The sequence below is a fragment of the Poecilia mexicana genome, unplaced genomic scaffold (genome assembly GCF_051168715.1).
Source record: "Poecilia mexicana isolate PSO_F unplaced genomic scaffold, ASM5116871v1 scaffold_14, whole genome shotgun sequence".
Classification (NCBI taxonomy): Eukaryota; Metazoa; Chordata; class Actinopteri; order Cyprinodontiformes; family Poeciliidae; genus Poecilia; species Poecilia mexicana.
Genome location: NW_028263383.1, coordinates 1051166 through 1077863, shown reverse-complemented (window position 1 = coordinate 1077863; position 26698 = coordinate 1051166). Strand labels below are relative to the sequence as shown.

The 26698-nt window shown below is 38.8% G+C and overlaps 2 protein-coding genes across 6 annotated transcripts in view; one reads left to right on the top strand and one right to left on the bottom strand.

Moving 5' to 3' along the window:
- gab3 (GRB2 associated binding protein 3) overlaps positions 1-12576 on the bottom strand; it is an 18750-nt gene extending 6174 nt beyond the window's left edge. Inside the window, exons 1-5 of one of the 2 annotated variants that reach the window (XM_014971277.2) lie at positions 12389-12576; positions 7964-8264; positions 2500-2650; positions 1524-1969; positions 792-841 (exon numbers count right to left, since the gene is read on the bottom strand). In XM_014971277.2, coding sequence (XP_014826763.2) covers positions 792-841; positions 1524-1969; positions 2500-2650; positions 7964-8264; positions 12389-12460 — 1020 coding nt within the window. In that variant the 5' untranslated portion in view covers positions 12461-12576. The remainder of the gene's footprint in view (positions 1-791; positions 842-1523; positions 1970-2499; positions 2651-7963; positions 8265-12388) is intronic. The other variant, XM_014971278.2, reaches the window with a different exon arrangement.
- aifm1 (apoptosis inducing factor mitochondria associated 1) lies at positions 9545-26698 on the top strand. Of its 4 annotated transcripts, none has more exons than XM_014971275.2 (19): positions 9545-9620; positions 16163-16286; positions 18015-18145; positions 18270-18375; positions 18774-18857; positions 19358-19429; positions 20163-20275; positions 20380-20510; positions 21892-21982; positions 22069-22153; positions 22230-22306; positions 22960-23068; positions 23181-23288; positions 23372-23460; positions 23548-23688; positions 24609-24751; positions 24889-25013; positions 25614-25801; positions 25879-26698. In XM_014971275.2, the coding sequence occupies exons 2-19, from the start codon at positions 16199-16201 to the stop codon at positions 25948-25950; spliced, it is 1953 nt and encodes a 650-aa protein (XP_014826761.1). In that variant the 5' UTR covers positions 9545-9620; positions 16163-16198; the 3' UTR covers positions 25951-26698. The 4 variants fall into 4 exon arrangements, with proteins under 4 accessions (XP_014826761.1, XP_087868635.1, XP_087868636.1 ...); XM_088012509.1 differs by lacking the exon at positions 9545-9620 and adding an exon at positions 15822-15840; XM_088012510.1 differs by lacking the exon at positions 9545-9620 and having other exon boundaries at positions 16054-16286; positions 19361-19429.

The following is a 26698-nucleotide window of genomic DNA, read 5'->3' as shown; positions in this document are numbered from 1 at the left end:
GCTAGCATTAGCTTGTTGCAAGTGATAGCGTACACAAATTAATATGCTTGAAAACAGGCCACAAATTCTCTGGCAGGAATTGAAACAATCTGCATCTGCTGCTTTTTTGTTTTTTTGCAGTTGATGCAGTGGCGGACTGTGGCTTTTAAAGCTCAGCATCACGTTTCAGGAAATGCTACATTTTGCTTTTTGTTTTAGTAATATGCTAAACTACATTCTGCCATGCATTCTTCTTCCTTGAGTAAAGGTCAGCACAGTTGTAGAAAAATATACCATTGCACTATTAAACAATATTGTAAAGGTAATATTTGTTGCATATTTTCCCCACTCTAGTTCTTATTATACAGCATTGTTTTCCGCCCACTCTCTGTGACCTTAAGTATTTCAACCATTAAAATCTACATCAGATGTATGCACTAAGAACAAGGGCAGGGAAAGTCTGTTGTTGCATAGTTTAAATGTAATAAAATACCAAGCAGTCCTTTGTGATTGTGAAGAGCACAGACTAAATATTGTTCTACTTCAGTTTGACATGATGATGATATAGAACTCTAAGAAGTTTTAGGATTTGTTTTCATTTACAAAGAAAAATGTCTGTTGTACTGTTGTAATGCATAAACTTTAAATGTGATTGGTGGTAGATTTTATTCCATTTAGACAAAGGCTCAGTTAGCCGTTTCCTGTAAAATGACTCATTAAATGTTGTGATTAAATTCCAAGTAGCTGAAGCTTGTAGTTTTATGTGCAAATGTTTTCATCATACTCCCAATAACAACACAACATCTTCTTACCAAATTAAGACTCTGTCTTCTGTTCCTCATTAATCTGCTGTCGGCGTTGCCTGAAAATATGAGATAAGAAAAACCTCATCAGATTCTAAAGCAATATGCAACCGTAAAAAAGAACACTTTAGCAAGAGGGAGGTTTTATGGCTTTCTCCTCCAGGAAGCATGATCTATGGGGGCGCCATGAGCCAAAAATAATGATTTCAATTAGCTGCACTGCAAACCAAGTGTTCTAATGGAAATTATATATATATATATATATATATATATATATATATATATATATATATATATATATATATATATATATATATATATATATATATATATATATATATATATATATATATATATATATATATATATATATATATATATATATCTCAGTCTGCTACAATGTGTGCTCCAGTGTAAGAAAATATATCATGGCTATTCCAAATTTGGAATCTGATTCATAGCTTAAGGTTTGGTCCATAAGCATCTAGTGCCATCTTGGCACTAGGACCACCTTATACTGTATCATTTTACATCAGATTAATATTATTTCATGTACATTTTGGGGTAAGTTACCTAATAAAAGTGTAATATTTTTTCCCTCTTGACAAATGGGCTTCATTAGGGAACAAATGTGGCAGAAGAATGGACTCTGCCAACAGGACCGTTGATTCAAAAACCGCCGCTGGCTGCAGCTATACTTTTATTTCAGGCTGCACACATACACTGAAATAAAATCCGTACCCATCGTGAAATGATCCAATCCGGACAACGAGGTTCTTCTGGAAAATGCCGGCACGCTGGCGGGGAAGTGCTGCGGACTGAACGTCTTTGGCCTGTGAGCTCCTCCATTACTCAGCAGCTCTGACAGGTGAGTCGGCTTGGGCGGAAGCGGGGGTGGCGTTTGGGTGTCGCCGGCTGCGTCGAACACGGTGGGAGAGAAAGGTTTGTCGAACTGGAAGACATTCGGGGAACAGTGATGGAGCGGCGAAGAGGAGGCAGACGGCAACACTGGGAAGCTGCACGGAGCGCTGAAGGGAGCATTGGACATCCTCCCGTTGGAGTACAGAGACGGGCTGCGGCTCATGTGAGAAATGGAGGACAGGGAAGACTCGCCGTGCACGTCCTTGACTGCATCGTCTGACAACCTCTGCTCCAGAGAGATGTCAGAGTTCGTGAAGCTGTCTTGTCTACAGATGTAAAACAAACAAAAAAAAGAGACGAAAACACTTGTTACACATCAAACTGTCATGTACCGTGTTTCTGTGTGTTTATTTTTGAGTTTTTCTATGTGATCCTGTCCCCTGTGAGTCTCTGTCCTGTCCTCCCCGTTGATTGTCTCCCAGGTGTGTCTCATTCCCTTGATTACCCCGTGTGTATTTAGTCTCACCTGTTGTCTGTGTTCTTTGTCGGGTCCTTGTCTATTGTTGTCAACGTACGTCTTGGTCTGCATCAGTCTGTCCGTCGTCGCAGTTGTACTGCTAAGTCCTGTGTCGGCGTCAGCTCTAGTGTTTCAGTCTCTGTAGTCAGTTGCTACCGGCATCTAGCTGTGTGCTTGCCTCTCGCCGTGCTGCCCGTCTTGGACTGTTTATCGAGCATTTTCATCATTAAACTCATCTAATTCATCATCTTACCTGGGTCTCAGCGTCATCTCCTCACCACAACCACCACACCTTATGACACAACCAGTGGTGTAAAACTTTCTCCTGATTTCACATACCTAGTGGTTATACTCCTTGTTTCACACTGTGAGAGGAGGAGATAATCTCGTGGATAGCTGGTGTCTGGTTGGCTCGCTAGAGACACTCGATCACTGTCCACTGATGGCTGAATGGAGGTGGGGGTAAGAGAAGATGCATCATCTGTGCTCTCTGATTCAAACCAAAGGAGAAACAAACACAAAGAACTGAGTTTACATACAGCTAGAAATGGAAGTCACAGAAAAACATGTGCTGGCTGCTTCAGCTTGTACTCCCCCCAAATGAAGCAGGCAAATTTAAAGGAGAGACAGGGGGACGTGTTCAAAGGGATGGCAAAGGTCCGAAGCACATGTCTCCCTTCCCTCTTTTTTTATTTGGATACTCTGTCTCTTTTTGCTCAGTTTGGCTATTGTTCAGAAATTTCTTTCATTCCATTTGACTAGAGGCCTTCGAGTCAAGGCCGTCCCTGCAGAACCGTGTGTTACGACAACAAGAATCAAAAAAAAAAAAAAAAAAAAAAAAAAAAACCACAAAAGGTTTGTTCTCAGGAAACTACTTGTTACTCTCACAGGTTTACGTTGTCTTGTGGTCACGTTAAACAAGAAAAAAAAAAAAAACAACATTTCAATTCCTTAGAAAAGATTGCAAAAGGAGATTTTTTTTTTGTAGTTGCAACAACACCATGACCTCACTCTATCTCGTCCAAGCAAATGTCAGCGTTCCAACAGACGTCCTGAGGTTTTTCATAACGTCTTCGCTGAGCTTTTTTTTTTTTTTTTTTAACGAAACAGCTAAGCTGTATCTGAATAGCTTATTGTACTGTTCAGTGAATTCATGACATCATTACTGACATACAGCACCTTGTGACATCTTTTCTTATGCATACAGCAGAAGATTCAGCACCAGTCAATCTGACGCACTTAAATACAGTACGAGCAAATAGCTACCATTTCATTTATTTTGACTGATAGATGATCTTATCTTGGTTTAAATACTTCTCTGATGGTCTAAATGTTTAAAGTAGAATCAGTTGAGAAAACAACATTCCAAGCTTGAAACGTTGGAATGTTGTTTTATCAAATTGAGCATCCCACAGATCACTGGTTGCCCCATCAACAGAAACTGGGAAGAGTACAGCACAACTGCAAACCTACCAAGATTTGGTCATCCACCTGAACTGACAGGGCAGGGCAAGGAGAGCATTAGCAAGAGAAGCCAGATCCACAGCTCGTCTGGGAAAATCTCATCAACATTTCTCGATGAAACATAGTGGTGGCAGCATAATGAAGCAGGGAGGCTTTCTTTAGCCGAGATAGGACAACTGGCTCCAGTTAAAAGGAAAATGGTTGGGAATTTTCATCTGCTGTCTCTGTTATTATTACCATTACTATTACCATCCCGTTAAATTCCAATCAAATTAGGGCTGGACAACAAGTTAATTTATATCACGATAGACATATCAACAGGCAATATGTCCGATGGAATGTTAAATACTTTCACCGAACTGCGATCCAGAACTGCACAGCATTCTGGGAGATCTTGGCAGAGGAAAAAGCTTTTAGATGCTCAACCTCTCATGTCCAGCTCAGAAAGATGAGTGGCATGAGTTGCTAACAACAAGTTGAGCAACTTGCGCAGCAGCAGTTTCACGTTTTGCCACCGTGTCTCATACTTGTAGCTGCTTAAAATAAAAAACAACGCCGTGGAATGAAAACTGTAGATGAAGCAGGCAAGGTGATGCCAACATTTCAGCAGTATTTCAGATACTTAAAACAAAAGCTAATAATTATCGGTATCGACCGAAATGAATTGCCTACATCGTGATACATTTGTGAGTCTTATCGTTCAGCCCTAAATCAAATACACTATAGATTGTCAAAGTGTAGATAGGTTGAAGGTTCTTTTAATTAAATTCAAAATACTGTAGTATCCCTATAGAGAAATTAACCATTGTAACTCATGTTATACAGGCTTCCTCAAAGAGTCTTTGCAGATACTGATGGAAAAGAAATGCAGTTGAACTTAGCTGCCTGGAAATGACTTAAAAAAAAAAATAAAAAAAAATAACGGTTGATTAGCTTGTAATGGCCCCCCAGTGGTTCTGCTGTTATCTCCTCTGATAAAGCAGAGACAACATGCTGCACCACAAGCAGCATGTCAAACGTTTTTAACTGCTGGAAACATCCTTACATGCACATGAGTCGGTGTGGCGACAGAATGTTAAGACGCAATTTGTCGCCAAGCAAGTAAACCGTGCATACAGTTTGGGTCATGGACAGAATTGCCTGGAAATATTTTACGTATCGATGTGTTAGGAGTTCTAAATAGAGCAAAGTTTACTCATCTGGGTTTTTTTCACTGCTGTGGGGAGGCGTGAGATGCCTCTGGTGGTGGTGGTAACCACGGCTTGATAAAAGTGTGATTGTGGAGCGTGTTTGAGAGCTTAGATACAGAGAAATTAATCAGCTGGTTTTACAGACCAGAAAAGGCGTGATCTTTTGGTGCAAGCTTGAAGTGTGAAAACATTCTGGACTGCAACCAATTTGAGGCTTCACATCATTTCCTCTATGAAGTGCCTTTAAATTTATCACCAGTCTAAATGTTAAATGTTTGGTGCCCTAGTCAGAAAAATGGTTTTGTGACCACAAAATGTCACTGTAGCCCAGTAAGAAAGGTTATGTCAATAAATATGTTTTGTTTTGAAGCTTTAATCTTTGTAAGATAGCTTTTAGTAAAGGATACTGTTATTCGCAATGGGAAAGATAGATAGCTAGACCCAGGAACGATGGACAGTGAAAAAGAGACTTTTTATTTCTATTTAAAAGAAAAAAATATATGAAAAAACTAAGCAGAGGGTCACATTTTGATTATGCTTAAAAAGATGACAGCCAAATCAAATTTATTTATAGAGCACATTTCATACGACGGTCGTAGACTCAATGTGCTTGGAAGGACATGTAAGAATAGAAATAAAAACAACCAAAGAAGCGCTAAAAACACCAATTCAACCAAATTACAAGTAAGAATATAGAGATTTAAAACAGCACTGAGAAAGAAGATCCCATTAAATCAGGAAATGAAAGATGTAAAAATAGGCTAATGACCAGGAGGATAACATTTTATGAAAACGAAGTAAAAGCTTGAGAGAATAAGCATGTTTTGAGTTTGCTTTTAAAGCTAGACAGTATAAAAACTGGTATGAGCTCAAAGAGCCAAGAGCTGCTATAACAAGAAAATGTTTAAAGGTCTGCCAGGGAGATATTCTAGAAGCTTCTCAACAACACAGGAAGAAACCAGACCATTTAAAGCTTTAAAATCAATCAATAAAATGCAGATTGAGATATATTACAATCCAAAATTACAGCTCGGTTTTAACATGCTTACAGGGTTTAATAACAAACAGAGGATCCAATAGAGGATAAGTGAGGTTTTTTAGATGATCAGGGCCAACAAGAAGAATTTCAGTTTTGTCCATATTCAAGGAGATTATTAACAGTTAAAAGTAACATTTATGGCTATTTGGGCATCAAAAAGATGCAAACTGCAAATAGCATTGGCCCTGATATGGAGTAATGAGATTTTTATGAGCTTTTTAAAAACAACAACCAACTTATTTTTGACCTGGCATCATTACAATCAAGAAACAGAGCACAAACGTCTCGTGGATGTTATGGAGTTTCGTCTATTTCAAAACGAGCTAATGAGGTATTCTATAAGTGCAGTTTGTCTGTCTGTCCCAGCTTTATTTATTTATTTTTTATTGTCGAGCTGAATTTTATTAAAAATAAAGTTGGTGCAGAGGCGTAGCATCTGAGTAATCTCTGTTTTTAGATTGTGAAGTGGCAAAACTTAGCAGAGGAGTGTGTGTATGGGGTTGTATAAAAGTTAAAGTTGGTGCTTTATCCGATAAGCTATCGAAGGTCGTCGCACCTCTGTGAACAGGCGGCCTCAGAGTTTCTCACTTAAAGCTGTGGTTCAGAAGCAGTGCTTTCAAAAAGTATTTATAACCTTTGAGCTTTTTCACATTACAGTCACAAGCTTTACTGTACTTGACTGTAATTTTAGAGAAGAGACCAAGAACAGACTTGCGCATAATTGTGAAGTGGGAAAAGACTCGTGGCTTGCAGGTTTTTCAACAAGAAAAATTAGAAACATTAGTTGTGCTTTTGGATTCGGCCCACTTTAGTCTGATACCCTAAAATGAAATCCAGAGAAATTGAGGAGTTACCTAATTAGTAAGTAGATACACCTATGCGTGATCAGCACCATGAAGACCAAAGCAGTGTTATATTAAGACATCTCATTGAGTTAATTAAGAAGGGGAAAATAATCAGAGAACCAATCCAGAGGCTCATGGGAACTCTGGTATTATCCATCCCCATGTTTGTATTATTTTCTTTATGTTGTTAAGTTTTTAAAAAAGTATTTTACTAAGTTATTATTATTTTTGGCCAATTCTCCTTCAGCTGCAATTGGGTACATTTACATTTATGTTAGTTAAACGTACATCAACCCGCACTGTCCCATCTGAGTACATAACAGGGACAGAACGTAATGGCAGCATCATGCTGATGCTGTGAGGATGAATTTTGTCACCAGGAAAAAATTTTTTTTTTAAATTGATAGATGGAGCTAAATCTTGGCCAAACTGGACAAAAATCCCAATAAAGTCTGACTGAGTATTTAATGCTTCCAATCTTACTGAGCTTAACCTATTTTGTAAGGAAGAATGATAGACAATGTGGTGCTAGTGACATCAAGACATGCACTGGCTGAGGGTTTGTTATCATACAGGAGAAAGCTGGATAGAGATTACCTTCTCAGTAAGTGGTGTGTCTACACTGTCTTGAACAATGCAGAAACACGTCACACTTTTCAGATCTTTTATGCAAAAAACTTTCTTTGAGCCCATCTGTCTTTTTCTGCTGACTTAACAATGCCTGTGCTACTTAGTGCTGTCACTTAAACATCCAAGTAAAACTCATTCTAGTTAGTAGTTTTAATGTGACATACTTAGATGTTACATGGTAGGGATAATGTTGCTAAGTACTTTATGCTTATAACAAGTACTCTGCAACTTATTGTCGGAAATCTTACTCAGACTTTGTGTTTTCGTCAAAAGCTGAAAAAGGAACAAGACAAACAGCTCTGACCTCATAATGTTTACCTCTAAGTTTGCCACTTCCTGAGTGGTAACAGTGACACAACTTATTTTGAAGTTGTTCCCATGACAGGACGTGTGTTTTTCAACGAGACAGGTGTATTCCTGAGGTAACTCTTATTTTAAAACAGAACTTAAACAAAAACTACACTGTAAAAACAAACAAACCAACAAAAGACCGTCTCTAATTTACGGTAAAATATCGGCAGCTGTGGTTGCTAGAAATTTACGGTAAAATTCGTATTTTACCGTAACAGTAAAATATACCATATTTTACCGTAATAGTAAAAAAAATAACTAAATAAATAGATTTCTGTATCTACCTGCCTCCTCCAGGTTCCCGAAACGACAAATCTGACTAATGTTGCTGATCCAGCCGTTCATCTCCTCCTCCGTGTTGGCCACCAGGTAAAAAACGCGGGAAGACGTTTTCACCACGAAGAGGTGCTTCCCGTGAAAGTCCCGCTTTATCCGCAGCTGGTTGTTGAGCATCTCCACCTCACATTCCTTCAGGTCGATGGTTCGGATCGGCTTTTTGGAGTTCTTGCTCTGGTAGTATTCCAGCACATCCGGGTTGCCACACATTCTCCCCGACCGGAGCACGAACCAGCGCTTCCGCCACGCCTGCAGGTAGAAGGAAAAGGAAATTTTATATTTCGATTTTTTTTATTAGTTGATTTACGATATCATTTTAGAGTTAATTTGCAGGTGTAATGTAAACAATGTCTTTTCATTGTATCTACGTGACTTTTTGGGATGTCTTAAAATGTCGTAAAACTCTTGATTTTTAGTTTTAGAAGCTTAAAATTCTGAAATACATGTGCACACATTTCTTTCATATATATATATATATATATATATATATATATATATATATATATATATATATATGTATATGTGGTTGGTTTCTAGCTCAATTTGAAACATCCAGTGTTTATTCTGCAACAAACAACCATTTTTACCTCATTGGGCTCTGATTGGTGATTGCACCAAACAGAGCTAATCACCAAAAACAGATTATCTCTTGTCAAATGAGATTCCCCCCCCCCCCCCATTCTTTAAATGCATCAAAACTAGGAATTCCTACCATGTTCAGGCTATAAATGCATCAACCAACAGCATGCACTATGATGTACTTAATTTGAGTTTTTAATCCTCAAATACATGTTTGAGACAACCGCTTTCATGCACCGATGGGCACAGCCTTTGTCTTTCCTTCCTTTTCTGTTTAGTCAAAGCTCTTCTATCCATCAATGAACATTCAACCATTAGTCCTTAAGCAAACGCAAATTTTGAATTGCTCAAAACTGGAGTCTGCGGATCAGACCGCAACGCAAGTATAAAAATTGAAACATTAAGGAATTTATCCACAGGTATTGATCCTGCCTTGCAAACCTACTAAAGAATCCTTTTGAAAATGCCTCAAAATTGATTGTTTAATTAAGATAAAGAAATATAATTCTGCTTACCACAACCAGTCCTTCATCATGATAAAGCTTAACTAGTCAAGAATTGACTTGAAAGCAGAAATGTCAGTAGTTACATGGAAGAGATAAAAAATAAAAACAGTAGCATAAGTCAACAAAGTTTTATTTACCTCGCTAATCTTGTTTGATAAGTTAAATATGATTTACTAACCATATCAGTTATTAGATTATTTTTCATAATTCATTTATTTGAGTCATTGTGTGTAAGGCCCTTAGGCCTTACACAACATTTTTCCTCATGTCATTCTCGGAGTTTGTTTCTGCAGTGGCTGCAGCATCGTTCTTTTCCTCGGGTCATCGTTGCTGTTTTGTTCTTGTTGAGGATCAGAGAATCTGATCATAACCTCTGCTCCCAACAGCTAACTTTGCAGTTTTAATCTTTTTTTTTTTTTTTTGCTTTTGTTTTGGTCAGCAAGCGGAACCTCAGCTCCAGTTTCCCAGAAGTGCTGAGAAGAGGAAGTTGACTGTATTTAGCAGAAACACAACGAAAGGGGTATTTATACATCTCTTGGTTTATACTGAAAACTGAGTTCACACTTTACTGAAAGTTTATATTTATGAGACCCCTGAAGCTATTTAACCTATTTCAGCCAAGAATTAACGATTTCACATTACAATATAGAACAATTTAAATAATTAAATAGGAGAAAACGGTTAATAAATCATATTAGGCAAGCTTAACACAATTTCTCAGGTGTTTTTTTTTCTTTTCATGGTGGGGGCAGTGATGTGATCCCATAGAATATGTATTTTGTTTTCGTCTTCTGCACAAGTTGGTCATGAATTCATGTGCTCACACCAGGAAATGGGTCGCCCCGCAGCACATTTGGTGTCAATAACACTGCAGGCTTTAAGAGGAGACCATAACTACAGATGGCAGTTTGATCCAGTGGGTGTTCACCATATGCAAAGTTCTGAGCCCAGGTGAAAACAAGTTTCTTTTTTTTTTGTATCGAGGTCAATCTCCATATATCAGCTGCAAAGGCAATCTATATATATTTACAGAGAAATAGAGAAGATATCTGAAATATTTGAAACATGTGAAAAGAATACAAGGCAAAATAAAACAAAAGTTTTTGAGGTATAAACATGCTTGCTTACAAAGTTTTTCCATGCATCTTTGGTCCATCCTTTTTGGATGAAGTTAGCATTTCTGCCATCATGTGACCAAAGTAAACTTTGGTCAGTTTCTAACGTCTTGCCACAAACTGACTCATTCTTAACTGGGTCATTTATACATTTGCAGAAATGACTCACTCTTTGCAGCAGGTTAAATCTGTCCTGTTCGCAACCCGACAGGTATAAACAATGCAGCGTTTCGCATCTTAGTGCACAATAACAGTCCCTTTCCAAAGCATCCTTGAACTATTTTGCCTTTTGTCAAATAGCAACATCAAACTTTCATGCAATAGTCTCATTATAAAGAAGCATTTAACCGTGTGAAGTTGCATTTGAGAAAAAAAATGTTAGACATATTTCTAAAGAGTGTGGCTGCATTAGGATTCAGTCCCCTTACATTTCACTGCAGCAATTGTCTTTAGAAATCACATAGCAGAAAAAAAGTCACAATTTTGTGAATAAATTTAAACTATAGTTACGTTACAATGTTGCTTGAGAAAATAAGAGAGAAATTGTCATCTATCTAAACATAGAAAACAAGCTAGTCAAGCTATTCGGAAAAGCAGCCTAAGGGCCCATGGTAGCTCTGGAGACGCTGCAGAGCTTCACGGCTCAGGTAGGAGAATGTGTCAAAAATGTTAGTTATCTGCTGTAAATCTTGTCATTATGGAAGAAAGAGATAAACAAGCGTTAATTAAAGAAAGGGGTTCGAGTTCACAACAACACAGGCGAACATATGAGAGAATGTGCTCCAGTTAGACGGGGCCAAAGTTGAACTTTTTGACCTAATGCTGCACAGCGTCATGACACCATAACGCTTTGGAGAGGCTTTGCTTTAGCAGAGTCTAATAATGCTGGTTAGACTCGATTGGAAAATAGCTGGAGCTAAATTCCAGGGTAATGCTGGAAGAAAACCTGAGGCTGCTGAAGGTTTTTGACTGTGATGGAGGTTCGACTTCTCGCAGGACTACCGGTAAATCGGACCATATTTATGTGTTAGAATGGCCTTGTCAAAGTCCAGAACTAAACTTAAACCAAACTTAACTTATTTTGTGAAAAAACATGGGTAAGAATTATAATCTCTTCTCTTGCATACTCCAGAGAAACATGCAGGTGTACTTGCTTTGAATGGGGCCTAAATACTCCACACTTTTCAGATTTTTATTTGCATCATGTGTCATTTGCTTGTCACTATATTATATGTTTTGGTCTATGACATAAAACCCCCAAAGTACATAAAGTTTATGATTGTAAAGTGACAAATGCAGGGGGAAAAAAAAACCCCATTCCTTATTTTGTTTCTTCAGGTGAAATTGAGCAAAGAGTAAAGTCTTGTGCAAAAACGCAGCCTCATTTTGCATAAACAGTTCTGCAGCAGGGAGCACAACGATTATTTTGAGCAAGATAATTGCGATTTCCATACTGCACTGTGCCAGTAGTTGACATTTGAATGAGGAAAACAGCATGGCTGTCTGTCGAACTAAACGAAACATAATCAGCAAGATTTGCATGAGTTTCTATTTCCAGCACGAGCCCCTTGCCCCCATCAGCACATAAACACACGCACACACACACGCAACTCCACCTAGGCTTTCCTTGAACCGCCGTTGTCAGAAGGGCCCTCCGCCTCCACCACTCATGCAGAGGAAGTGCAAAACCAGCCATCATAAAGCGGGACTATTTCTGCTTGTCGCTTCGGTGTCTGGGTGCTGCTGACATTACTTCCCATGTTTCACAATACACAGAGTCATCCCACAAAAACACAGACACACACGCACACACACACATACACACACAGCAGCCCAACATCATCACATGATCCCAACAACCACAAAACAATGAAGGCTGTATGCTGTTCCACAGAGCACATACATGCAGGTACACTCTTAACTCCACAGGAGTTGCTTCCATGAGCATTTACACTTCTGTTGCTACAAACAGTGTGGGTGGATCAGTGAGGTGGCAGATGCTGAAACGAGGAAGACAGCGTAAAGAAGACTGGAATTACAATAAGCATGTCCAAGTCGGCGTGTGTATGAGTGCGTGGGACCTAGACCAGCACACAGACGCAAGGTGAAACGGCGCAGCCTCCCCTTCCCTTCCACGTCCCAACAGAGGACAAAGACAAGAGTCTGTACTCACAAATCTCTTCAGCTTCTTCTCCGGGGGGGATTTAATGAGCCAGCCGGTGCACACCACATCCCCGGTACTCATCTTGACTGCAGAGTGTGTCGTTCTCACGGCTGATCCACCGCCGCCTCTGCCTCTGCTGCTGCCTCTGCTGCTGCTGCTGCTGCTGCTGCTGTGAAACTGAGAGCAATGCGAAGCATATCCTGTGTTCTGGTATTCAGCTCAGCCACTCCAAAAAGGAGGAAGTAAAGAAACTGATCACACTGACCGAGAGAGAAAGAGAGAGAGAGAGACACAGTTAAAGAGGAGAGGGGGGAGGGTGTTGGTGGATGGCTGAGAGGGTGTTGATGGTGAGAAATATCCTGCAGATGCAAAATGTTTGATAGATTTAAAGGCTGTGTGTTATGTTGGGATGCTACATCGTATTTCAAAACAGTGCCTTGCAGAATGATTCATATTCCCTGAACTTTGTCACATTTTCTCACATTGCAACCAACCCAAATAGAGCCTAATTTAGATCACTTTTTTTTTTTTTTTTTTACAAATAAAATATGATTATAGAAGTGTGTGTATCTAATGAATATGTAAATTACAGAAGAGTGGCTATTTGCAATTCAATTAGAGGACACAGCAAACATCTGGTCAGATCAGACCAAAACAGAACTTTCTGGCCTACGTGCAAAATGCTGCATGTTCTGGAAAAAAACGTAACATCACCCTGATTACACCATTCTACAGTGAAACAGGTGGTGGCAGCATCATGTTCTGGGGACGATTTTCTTCTCCTAGATCAGAGGTTTACACCTCAGATGGGAAAAGTGTTAAAATGACAACTTACAATGCTCATTAGCCTGGACACCCTGTCCTCCATAGTGGAACATGGGAGTGGCAGCAACGTGCCATGGGGGATACGTTTTGTTTTCTTATTTGTAAAAACAAAACAAAAAAAAACAATGATGCATCACTTTATGTTAATCTAACACATCATATTCCAATAAAATATAATGACTAATTTGGAAAAATACAAGGTGTGTGAATACTTTTTGCAAAGCACTGTAAAAATATCCCTTATTCACACTTCCAGTATGGTCTCTAAGCTAGTCACTGCCACACTTAATGCTGTAACCTGCTTCTCATATTAATACTTACATATTAACAGGAAAGGGAGTGCAAGTTTCAAACATGTCTCACAGAAAATCGGGTTCATGGTTGTGGTCTTACAGCTGCTTTGTTGTTTTAACTCATTTTCTGCCAGTGCTCTAACCCCTGCTTGAACAAATTGCCATATTTTCAAAACTAACGTATCACTTTCTTATGCAAAGGAGTGATAAGAGAGGTTGCAAAATCAATACGCCAGCACCTGTTTGAGGTTCTTTGGAAATGGTTTACATGAATCCTGGAGCCTTTTGCATTTTCAGTTGTTTTTTTTTTTCTTTCTATGTAATATAAAATCTCATGCCAGAGGCAGCCTCTCCACCTACCATGTCTGTTAGGATCCAGTAAAGTAGGGCAAATTATCTTACAAGCTTGCTCATTTTTGCCACCGTCAGACAAGTCCACTATAAATACTGTTAATGTCAGAGTGAATCTATAGGATGAACTATCCTCCTATTATTACTGTTTTATGTGTCACGTATTTGTTTCTGTCTAGGCGGATGAATCAATCAGTCTACTGATTAATAAAGGGAGTATTCTGACTTGTTAATTTCTGTAGACGTTTACAGCAGAAGGTATTATGAAAATATTCTCCTTTTTACACAGTTTGTCTTAGGTTTTGGAGAAAGATCTGTCAATATGTAGGCTAACATCGGAAATGATTGTTGTTCCTAAAGCCTTGATTTGTGTTTTTTGCAGGTTCTTTTTTTCCTATATCTTTTCTCCTGTTTCCTGTGGTATTTAATCTCCGTTTTTATTAAAGTGCTTGGACTTAACTGTGTCCAATCGCCTCATAAAGCCACTGGCTGAAAAAAAACAAGAGAACTCCATTTCAGCTCCTTACTGTCAACACTGTAAAGAAGCTTTAAGAGTATTTTTCACATTACTTACCTCATATCTTCTTGTGGCCTATTGAATTGGATCTCTCTGTGAGTATGCTCAAGTGAAGTCATCAGAGCTTCAAACTACTTGGACTTCTTTCAACAAACCGACCCGGACTGCTTACCTTCTTCTATCCTACATCTGGGTTCCACTTACTGTAATTCTCCTGGCTGTCTGCCTTCAGATCCATAGCAATGCTCACCTCCACATCAGTTTATCACCACAACTGCCATGAAATTATCAGCTTGAGTTGTTTCTTTAGCTTCCTCTCAGCTGGAGTTGCAACATTCATCACGGCTGCCATGTTTTGCTCTTATCTTCACCATGTGTGGTTTGTTGACCCATAACTGCCTGTCTGGCTTAGAACTACATTTACAAGCACTTTGTGAAAACTTGCAGCAGGTTGAAATATCTGTTATGCGAATATGTTGATATTCATGTTAAGATTAGCCTCAAGTTGTTTTTTTTCTAACCAGTACTTGTTTTTCATTTAGTTTTATTTTTTTTGCTTTTGTTTTGGACATTTGGTGTTATGCTTTATGATAAATAACGAAATACATGTTCTAAACTTAACTGCAGGACTATTGAGCATATAATTATTCTGATAATTATGATATCAAGCCTTCTATGTAAATCAAGAAGCACAGAAACAATGCAACACAAATAATAATAGATTTGCCTCTTCGAATTCCATATTTTAACGTTACTGAGTGAATACTTTGTTTTCTTTGACACTTTCCTTCTGACCAGCTTTGCTGACCCTGCTAAAGAATTCCCACATTTAACAGTAGGGTTGATGGTGTGATTTTTCTTTCTTTCTTTTTTTTCCAGTTTGGAGCTGTCCTGTTTTATGAAAGAGCCAAAATCACACAGTGATGGAAGTGCACAGAAAAATCTGTATAATAGCCATTATGGAGGATGATCAGCAGATCTGCTGATCTTCACTCCCTCCAGGACATGGTACAGGCAGCACAGTTGAACTTATTCAGTAATGTGATCTATTTGTAATTTTACTAAAATCATCACATGTATAAATAATTGTTTACTCTCTTATTTGCATGTTTATTTGTGGTGCTTTTGGTCTGCAATGTTCTGTGAACATATAAAAAAGATAACCTTCTCTTCCTCTATATACACTATAGAGATAGTGTATATGTACATATTTACAAAATATATATATTTACCAACTATTGTTATTTATATTTAAAATGTCTTCATTGAGAGTAAAGTCGAACCGAAGTCGCAGGCATATTGAATAAAATTGATTCTGGCGTTACGTTGTGAGCTGTAGGGGGCAGCAGCGTCTTGAAACAATTTTATTTCCTCAAAAATCAAGAAGAAGTTATCCTGACCAAAGAGCCTTGAAAGAGGGAACTCGCAGTAGATGTCAGGTGAAATAACCAGCCTGAATTTTACATTCAATAAATGTACGTTTAAAGTGTAGAAGTAAATGTGTTGCAATATTTTATATCTAAAATATTACGGCAATAGCCTATAGGTTTATAAGTCTTGGGAATGTGTCATTGTTATTTTTTTAAAACTGCAATGCCATCTTTCTGTACAGCCTCTTGTCTTGTTTAGCTTGCGTTAGCATTGGCTAATCTCCCTCTGATAACAGTCTCTACAATTACCCAGCACTCCTTTGAAACGTATGACCTGTCTCTGGCCTTGGCGTGCACTGTGTGCGGCTGCTAGTCGTCTGTCGGACTTCATTAATTGTAACTAGCTTTCTGTCCGACCTGTCGGTAGTGTAACTGGGAGCTGTCGCAGCTGAGCCGAGCCACCATGCTGACATGTAGGGCTGTGTGGAAGAAGCTTGCACCTCTGGCCAGAGCCTCGTCCACTGTATGCCGACAGAACGTGAGGAGAGCAGGTAGGTGAACTTAATGGTTACCCTTGTCTTCCGGTTAGCTGGCCTTTATCCAGATATGAATGAACTTGCAATACATGTATGCTTTGATTCATTATTAAACCGCTCTGTGTGCAGTCTTGCTAGGTTTGTGCTTTTACCTATCCCGACCTTTATGTTCTCTACGAAGCTAACTAGCTAATCAGCAAATGTTGACGCTGCCTTTTCAGATGCATTAGTAATGATTAATATAGTTGGTCATAGATAAATATAGAGTATTTATTGGGGCCGCGTGCAGCCTATCAATAATCATGAGTTTGACGTGTCTGCAGTGTTTCTCTGACAGGTGTTGCACCATTTTCTGAGACCATCCATCTGATTGCTGCCATAATCACATGCACTGACTCTTATCTAGAGGATTATATTCTCGCCCCCCCATTATGAGACTGTGAAACGATAAGCACAGGCACCAACCTGACCTTCAGCAGCATGCAAGACTGTTCTAGCAGAGAATAGTCCATCAGAAGTGTGGGCTATTTTTAAATAGCCTAATTTTCCATGCAGAGAGATTTCTGCTTTCTCTCCATTTTAAGAAATATCAAGACGATATTTATCTTTGCAAAGTGGAGGATTAATGATAAATTTTATTTGAACACATCCATACTTGGGTACTTTTCATATGCATAGTTTCCAAATGAAGTCATGATAAAACAAGGCCCGTTAAAGGGGCCACTAGATTAAAAACATGTAACAGTTGACATTAATTTTAACTATGGGATCTGATTGACTTGTAAAGTGTCCTGCTTTAACATTTGTTGTGATTTAGCACTGTGAGAAACTGAATAGAAAAGGAGATGCTTGTTGCTGTAGTATATATTTTTACCATTGACATCCTGCTGTGAAACATAAAGACATTCAGACTAAATTCAGTTTGGAATAAAACAATTATAAATAAAGTTAGAAATTCCAGTTTGTCACCTGAATTTAGACCTTGTCCAGGTTAGTTAAGGTAATGCTTGAACATCAAAGCAATTAATTTACTGTAAAAAAGAAAAAAAACAGCTGTCTCTCAGCTAAAGGTTGCACGGCTCAGCAAGATTTCCAGCAGCAACAGAGTAGCGGCTGCAAAGGAGTAGAGGAAAGCTGCTAAAGTTGAACTCAACCCCAAGTTGCCTTGTGATCAGTAAATATATGATTGTGTGCATTTTTTCTACACACAATCAGCTGTTGGGTGAATGTGGCTTAGTGTAAAATGGTTTGGGGGAAATCACTTTAAGAACTCCTGAAAAGGAGCTGACAGCCATAAATCATAAATAACATGCAACTCATTATGTGACCAGTAGCACAGATGGATAAAGTTATCGGTCAGCAACAAGCTGTTGAATTAATTGATTTATAAGATTTTCCCCACATTCATGAATTTTAAGACTTATAAGAAAGCATTAATCAGCAGCAGTAACTCTGGAGGAGCTGCAGAGATCTTTTGCTCAGGTGGGAAATTATTTCCACTTTTCAACAATAATTTGTGCAGTCAGATTAAAGTCGTTGTTAGAAGAAAGCCATAAGAAGTCCATTTTAAAAGCTTAACAGAAGCCAATGTTTGTTCACAGCTGTCAAAAGTCCAATTGACTCCTCACATGATGGTGTTTCTCCCAAAACGTTTGGCAAAAAAAGGACTTTGGCCATTATTTTAGGAAAGTGATGATTTGAGATCAGTTGTGTAGATGAAGTTTTTCCAATGATCTTTTTCAGGGTGGAACAATGCCAGAACGCCACTGTGTGTGCCTGTGGCGCACATGTCCACAGGGCCGGTGGGTGGAGGCAGTGACAACCTAAAATACGCCCTCCTAGTTGGAGCAGCCTTTGTCGGTGGCTTAACATATGTGAGTAGGAATATTCCCAATATATTCCTGAATCTGTACAATGCATTTCAATGTTATACAGTTAATTTTAGTTTGTATGCAAGTTGAAATCTTATTTTGATTTTTTTATTTTTTTTGCCCCCAGGCTGTTATTACTCTAAAAGGAGACCAGAAAAGACATGTGGAGCGGATGACAGAAATTTCCTCCAGAAAACAGAAATCAGCCTCACAGATCCAAACAGAACCTCCAGGTGAGCTTGGTCGTTTTATTTTCCTTTAGAGGGAAATGTCTAGGATTGTATCTGTATTTAAAAATGCCTACTTTTGATTCTTTGTGTTTTCGCTGCTGAAGCCACCGTGATGGAGGGTGAGTACTCTGAGGCAGTGATGTTCATAGCTATTGCCAGAACTTTGTTTTGATTGGACAGTTTATTCATAGTTTGGACTGATTTGGTGTAAAAGCAGCTGACTCTGCTGTACTCAGTTCAGCTTCCTCTTTACTGCTATGTACACCAGATTTTTATCAGGGAAACTGTATTTTCAGTAACAGTGATATATTTAAGTCTGTTAGTCGAGACATCGTGTATTTTACTATTCTCTCCATACTCTGAGTCTACGGTGTTTATAAGCGTGTTTGTTTGTTGCTCAGCCCCCCTTGAGACAAAACTTGAAGCCGCAGCTGCTCCTGATGCTGAAGCAGCGGCCCCCAGTGAAACTGCAGAGCCACCTCCAGGTCAGCCGCCTGCTTTTTACTCTATCCAAACACATGTGTGTTTTATTATGCCTCCTGTACAAACCGTAGCTTTGGCATGAAACCATTAGCATGCCAAATTTGAATCCTGGAAGGTTTCTGTTCTGTTGTTGTCGCCTGATTGTCATCAGATTCTTAGAAAGTTCCTGCATGAACCGTGACGATATTTTTGGCGGCGTGTGAGTTTTTATGTAACATTGTTTACAGTTTCACTGCAGCCTTTGGAAACCAACTCGCCAGTGCCACTTCTGTTTTTTCGTCTCTCTACTCTGTTTCAATACTTTTTGTTTTATTGGCTGGTACATTTGTGAGGCTTAATCTGCCCTCATAGAAAATAACGATGATGGCCTAATTTGGTGTTTTAACTTATTTTTGGATTTTACGCTACATCTCCCAGTTGTTGAATGCTCCCACCATAAAGCATGGGTTGTCCCTACTGGGTAGCTCAAATTTTTAGCCGATTTCATGTATTGCTTTCGCAGTAGATGAGCCACTGGCAGAAGCCTCAGCAGAAGAGGCAGCAGCTCCACTCACTGATGCTGGAGTTGAGGAGGGTAAGACTGAGAAGAAAAGCAACATTTCTTGTGTAGTGACCGATAAATATTAGCCAGAAAACTGAAAGGAGCGTGGTTTCAATATGACATGCTGCAGTCGGCGAGGGCGCTATGAAGGTTGTCCAGTTCTGTGCTTACAAAGTATAAAATGTCCTTTTGATTTTTGCAATTGATGATGGAAAATGACAACTTGAGGATGGCGCTCTATATTTTTTTCTGTTCCGTTTACCGTACTTGGTTAGAAATCCCGGGCACATACTTCCACATGTTGCTCAGCCAAGTGCTGCGAGTTGTAGGCCACGCCCCTTCAGTTCCCCAAACCCCAGCTGTATGTTCTGAAAGCTCACACAGTGTAATTGCTACGGGTCATTTAGTGTGATGGAAAGGGACTCAAGGATTGGTAATTGTATTTTTCAGAACCGGCTACAAAACTGTGAATAGAATCTAAGATCTACATCCAAAAACCTTGGTTTAAGATCAAATTGTAGTAACGAAACCTTCCAAAGCAGAACCATCCAAACTCCATGAAGAGTCGAACCCAGAATAACAATTTTTCGTTGCTATTTGAAAAGGTTCAAGCATCTTAATCATTCCTATTCTTGATCATTTTTTTTCTTTTTCTTCTCTTGTAATAATGTATAAAGTTTTTCAAAGTTTTATTCCATCACTAGGTGGTTGTTAGCTTAATGAGACCATGAACTGATTATTTCCCTTCTTCTCTCTTTCTGACCAGCTGCAGACTCCAAACCTTCGTTGCCCTCACACGCCCCCTACCTCCTGATTGGTGGAGGTACGGCGTCTTTCGCAGCTGCCCGATCTATTCGAGCCAGAGACCCTGGTGCCAAGGTCAGTCAGGCTTCTTCTCATCTGACGTACATAGAAAATATTCATTCTATATTTTTAGAGGCTATTTTTCCTAAGTTATAATATATTTTTTGTTGTTGCTGCAGGTACTGATTGTAACTGATGAGCCAGACCTTCCGTACATGAGGCCGCCTCTTTCTAAGGAGCTGTGGTTCTCCGACGACCCCAGTGTCACAGAAACTCTGCGTTTCAAACAGTGGAACGGGAAGGAAAGAAGGTGGGTTCCCAGTCTTCCCATGAAACCTTGAGTTTTTAAAAATGCTCTCTAAACTGTGCTTTTGAATATTTGTTGAATTTCTCCATCTTTTCATTTTCAAACTTGTATTTTGTTTACTTTGCTCTGAATTTAACTTCTAACTTTCTTTTAGCACAGAGAAAACTTCAAGCGAGTCAAAACCTGTCACTACAAACTACGCTAGAGCATCCAGTCTGTTTATTAGCTGGATGTGAAAAATATTATTTAAAAAATCTGTATTTTTGGTGAGGTTTATATTTTGGGTCACATGCATTTAAGACCCTCCCTGCAAGTAATATATTTGAGAGTTGGCCTGACATCCATGTATAAAGTTGATGACAAATTTGTAAGCTCAGAAAACATGATGGGGGGGGGGAAGCAACAAATGAGAAGAAGAGTAAATAAAATGTGGTCACAAATTATATGACGGTTTTCAACAAAACTGTACCTGTCCTCATATTGTATGGCTCTAGCATCTACGCTAGTCAAAGGGTTTTGGATGAAAGTTTTATATGTTCACAAACTTAAGTGAATACAGTAAAGCACCTATTTTAAGCACTCACTGCAGATCAGAAATGGCTTTCTATAGTTTTCGGCTTACGATCCAGGAATGAGCAGCAGAGGGCGTCACAAGTCAGGTCTTATGTTGCAGACAGTAGCTGGACTGTCAGTCACAACACTGAGAGAAGGTCAGCAGATTCATAAATATTACCAGAACCTGTTTGATGGAGGCTACGCTTTTTTTCCCTACGTGCAAAACTATCCAAGACCACAGCTGCCACATCGTGTTTTTTTCTTTTAGTTTTTTTTTTTTTTTACCGCAAGTTAATGTTTAACTTGTATGCAGTTTTCAGAGTTGTCTGGTTGAATTTGTTTCCAGCTTGTCGGATTTATTAGACAACCGGCAAGAATACCCTCTAATGCTTTAAACACCAGTTTAACCACTTAGTTTGAAAAAGAATTATACATTTAGTTTGCTGTTAAGCTCCCTCAGGTAGATTATCATTAAATATTTGCAGCACCAAGTACGTTGTTATTATTAAGACAACAATGATCTTGAAAATGGTGCCTCATTGGTTTGGCTTTTATCTCCCTCCCTGCAAGGCTCCTTTATGCCTAGTGACCTTCATTTGTTGTTTTGACTGACTGGATGCTTCAGCTACTGCCTGGCCTTGATGTCCTCTGATTGTAAATCAAATCATTCCCTTGCCAATCAGCTGAAATGTCTGAAATCTGGACCAAGGTGGATGATTCCTTCCAGGTGTTTGCCAGTTTTTAAAGGGCTATTGACATTTATTGTATCAGCATTTCTTTTTATATTTTAAAGCTATATGTTTTCAACACTGCTGTGTTTATTTGACAGCATCTACTTCCAGCCGCCTTCGTTTTACGTTGATGCGGAAGAGCTGAGCGGTGCGGAAAATGGCGGAGTGGCTGTCCTCACTGGCAGGAAGGTTGGTTTATAGATTTAGTTGATAGACACAACAGTGGTCTGCTTTAGTATGCTTTATATTGAAATACCGAATTTAATGTATTTTAGGTGGTTCATATGGATGTCAGAGGAAACAAAGTCAAACTTGACGATGACATGGAGATTTCATATGACAAGTGCCTAATTGCTACAGGTAAGCAGTCTAGCTGTGATGTTACTGACCATAGTTAATAAATATGTAAATGAATCTAATTTTTTTTTTTCTTCAGGTGGAGTCCCAAGGAATCTTCAGGTAATCGAAAGAGCTGGAGAGGAAGTGATGAAGAGGACAACTGTTTTCCGCAAGGTCAGAGTTTCACCACTAGGTGGCGTCAGATTTATTAGAAGTTAAATTCCTCAAAGTAGAATGGAGCACAGATTTCCATGGAATGTGGTTCTAAATATTATAAATATATTACTTGGTTCAAATTCTGTAAAAATAAAAATATTCTATTAAACACCTTTTGCTCTCCAGTTATTAAAATAAATCAACAGAATAGTCGACAGTATTTTTAACTGCAGATGCATCTTTTGCTATAAATGACTGAGCGTACGATAAAGGGTTGCTTTGTTATTGCATTTTAGGCAATACAATTTTTACTTTCTTTTACAATAAAGTAATTGAATTATTTGCTTATCTTTTAATGTATTTCTTATACCGTATAGAAAAAGCTTAAGTGGTTAAATGAACAATCTGTAGAATGTGCCAATATTTAAATGTAATTCATTTTTAGAATGATTGATTACAATAATTGATAGTTGCAGCCCAAAAATACAAATGTATTTTAATAGTAAAAATAATGTAGCGTCAAAATGTCAACTTTTGCAAATCTCTGTGTTCTTTAAAATACTCCATTAAACTTCGAGTAAATGCAGACGGATTGTTACTTTGAAGTATGTTGAGTTTTTCAATCTTATTATGATCCTAAAACGTCTAAAGTTGAAATGTTTAACTTGCAGATTGACGACTTTAAATCCCTGGACAAAGTTTCAAGAAACGCGCAGTCCATCACCATCATAGGAGGCGGATTCTTGGGCAGCGAGCTGGCCTGCGCGCTTGGCAGGAGATGTAAGGCTTCTTGACAAGCTGTGAAAGTTTCAAGATGAATCAAGCTGATAGTTCTAGGTAACAGAATAAACCGTTTTGCTTGTGTGCCAATCATCATCTTCCTATTTTTCAGCGACAGAGTCCGGATTAGAGGTAATTCAGATGTTCCCAGAGAAGGGCAACATGGGCAAGGTGCTGCCTGAGTATCTGAGCAACTGGACAACAGAAAAAGTCAAGAAAGGTACAACTCGATTGACACAGGCGATATCGATAGGATTTTCCTTGACTTTTCCTCATTGTTTCTCTCCGTGTGTGTCCGGTTAGAGGGTGTAAAGGTCATCAGGGAAGCAGTGGTGAAATCTGTGTCCTACAAAGATGATAAACTAGAAATCAAACTCAAGGATGGGAGAGTGGTAGGTTCACATTTCAACCAAATTTAACTTGATCCAATGCACCAGATGGAATCATCAGGCACTAATATGGTGATTTTTACCTTTCAGGTAAGAACAGATCACATTGTTGCAGCCGTCGGCCTGGAGCCCAACGTTGACCTCGCTAAGTCTGCCGGCTTAGAGGTGGACTCAGACTTTGGTGGCTACCGGGTCAACGCAGAGCTGCAGGCCAGGTCCAATATCTGGGTGGTAAGTAAAAATCCTGTTTCTGAATATAGATCATGTTTAGGATTTTTATTTGTGTTGCAAATGTTGTGTATTATGTTATGTGGTCATAGTGCCCCCTCCTGGTCAGATAAGTTCTTGGTTCATGTTGCAGCAGAGAGAAGCAGCTCTGCCATGTGTTCCTTTGAAAGAATGAAATCTTTGGCCATAAATGTTGATAGAAGAAATGAGAAACAGGCATAAAGGTATTATATGAGCGTGACAAAAAAAAACAAAATTCCTCCATTTCCAGTTCAAAAATCTTTTCTTTAAATAATTTCTTGCCATCAGATTATCTTTTGGTCTGTCGCTTATTTGACCAGGTTTGAATTCGACTAGATCCTTATGCACCACAATGTTGGATTAAAAAGAAAAATGAATTTGTGTGCCCCTCTTATCCTGCTTTATGAACAGAATTGACTAGTAATTAGTCACATTTACTCAGTTACTCAGTTGTGAGGTATTGCTACTCTTGTTTTAAATTTCTGGACACTTTGTGAATAACTCCACAGAATGAAGAAGAAGCTTGTTTAAACCAAATACTCACCAGACACACACCTGCAGTTTTTCTTAAATTTCAAGTTTTAATATTGAAAGAAATTTATTTCGGAAATAGAAATTGCTTGATTTTATTTACACAAATTATTTTCAGTTTGGTAATTAAAATACCAACATTTCCACGTAACTTTACATTTTGGTCCATCTGTAATTTTTCAATATTAAATGATTCCTGTTTTGATCAGTTACTCAGTACTTGAGTAAGTTTTACATTGAGTAAAAACATGCTGAAGTATTGCTGCTCTTACTCGAGTACAATGTTTGGTTACTCCACCCATCTTTGATCATGAACTATCCTTATTGGTGTGTGAAGTGCGAAGTGCTCAGTCGTGTTTGTTTCACCTCAGGCTGGAGATGCGGCCTGTTTCTATGACATCAGGCTGGGCCGCAGGCGGGTGGAGCACCACGACCACGCCGTCGTCAGCGGGAGGCTTGCAGGAGAGAACATGACAGGAGCCAACAAACCTTATTGGCATCAGTCTATGTTCTGGTGGGTTAATTAACACAGATTTTTTAAAAATGTTTTAGTTGCAATTTTTAATAGTAACTTGATAACTCTTGGTCCCTCCCTTTGAGGTGAATGTAAAACAGTTTTCTCTGAGGTGAGCGTTTTGTCCTTTTCCACAGGAGCGACCTGGGACCCGATGTCGGCTATGAGGCTATTGGGATTGTTGACAGCAGCCTGCCAACTGTAGGAGTGTTTGCCAAAGCCACTGCCAAGGACACACCCAAAGCTGCTACTGAGGAGTCAGGTAGGTGTGCTCAGTGTTTTAATATACTTAATGATCCCATATTTAGTTTTTTTTCTTGCTGGTGTGTAGCTTTGGGTTTGTGTGAAATGTCTGCACATTTGCAGCATAGGAAACTGTTTCTTTAATGAGAGGAGCTGCAGTAAATTCATGTATGAAGAGATAGTATATGGGAATATTTACATGTACTGAGACACACAAATCATGTAGGTGATCAGAATATAAGAAGCAAACAAAAATTGTAATTTTGTTTAAGCCCTATAGTCTTAGAATAAAAAAGAAAAGAAATAGCCTGTGTCTCAAATCAGGGGAATTCAAGAGAGGTGGGTATTTATTGTATCATTTATTGTGAAAATGTTCTTATAAGAATTTAGATTTATCGTTGTCACAATACATTTCAGTTGTTGATTGGAAAATTAAAAACATCGTTAGTTGATTGTGCTATAAAATGGCACTATGTGGCTGGAAAATACATAATGCTGCCCCTTTAAAAAACACAAATAAAGTGAAAAAATAATCACTATATTGATTCTAATAAAATAAAAACTAAAAAAAAAAAAAAAAAAGGCTCAGATTGAAGCTTCCTCCATGATCATGCTCCAGGTACTGGGATCCGCTCAGAAAGCGAAACGGAGGACACGGCTTCCAGCGCGGTGGCCCCGGCGGCGCCGGCTCCCGTCGTCAGCCACAGGGACGAATACGGGAAAGGAGTCATCTTCTACCTGAGAGAGAAGGTGGTGGTGGGGATCATCCTGTGGAACGTGTTCAACAGAATGCCCATCGCAAGAAAGGTACCACTCCTGGTTTATGGCAGAATTCAAATACGTGATGCGTTTACTGAAAGATGTTTGTGTGGGGAAAACTGTAGATCATCAAGGACGGAGAGGAGCATGCGGATCTGAACGAGGTGGCTAAGCTGTTCAACATCCATGAGGACTGAGCCGCTGGACAGTCGCACTCAGGGGAGAGAGAGTTTTTCTTCATACGAATATTGAACTGTGGCAGTGATCGCCTCCTTCGTTAAGACACAACCACTCATGGCTACCAAATTATCACTGCAAAAAACACAAAATCTTAAGTTTTTTTTTTGTATATTTCCTACTGCAGATATCTTGGTACACATAACATGAGACTAAACTGACTTACAAGCAGCATACAGGAGCTTTTTTTAAAATAAAAATGTCAATATTGATGATAAAAGTAGTAGTTCCATTATTATTTCACTTATAACACTGGGAAAATGTCTTGTTACAGGTAACAATCTGCCAGTGGAACTAGCACTTCTTCATCAATATTAGTGATTTTTTTATTTAAAACAAACCCTTAAATTAACTTACTTACTTGCAAGTTAATTTAGTCTTATTTCAAGTGTAAGATATTTGCACTAGAAACTAGATTAAAAAAAACTTGGTAAGATTTTGTATTTTACAGTGCGAGGATCAATGTATATTAAACTGTGGATATTTTCATATTTGGGATTTGTATCTGCTGTCTTAATTATGTTTGTTTTGATTTTTTTTTGGTTTATCGCCACTTGACAAGCCCTTGTCTTGTTTTCCTTCCACCATTATTTGTGATCGACCCCTTCTCCTCTGCGTCCCCCGTCATTCACAAAGCTGAACTCTTCTCCTTCTGTGTGATCGGTGCAGCTTGTTGTGAGAAAAGCTGCAATAAAAGCTATTTTTAAA

What these genes read in the sequence shown, in the direction of transcription:
- aifm1 (XM_014971275.2), top strand. Translation starts at nt 16,199, where the DNA reads ATGCTGACATGTAGGGCTGTGTGGAAGAAGCTTGCACCTCTGGCCAGA. An exon ending in TTGTCGGTGGCTTAACATAT is followed by an intron (nt 18,146 to 18,269) that starts GTGAGTAGGAAT and finishes TTTTGCCCCCAG; the next exon opens with GCTGTTATTACTCTAAAAGG. An exon ending in CCAGAGACCCTGGTGCCAAG is followed by an intron (nt 20,276 to 20,379) that starts GTCAGTCAGGCT and finishes TTGTTGCTGCAG; the next exon opens with GTACTGATTGTAACTGATGA.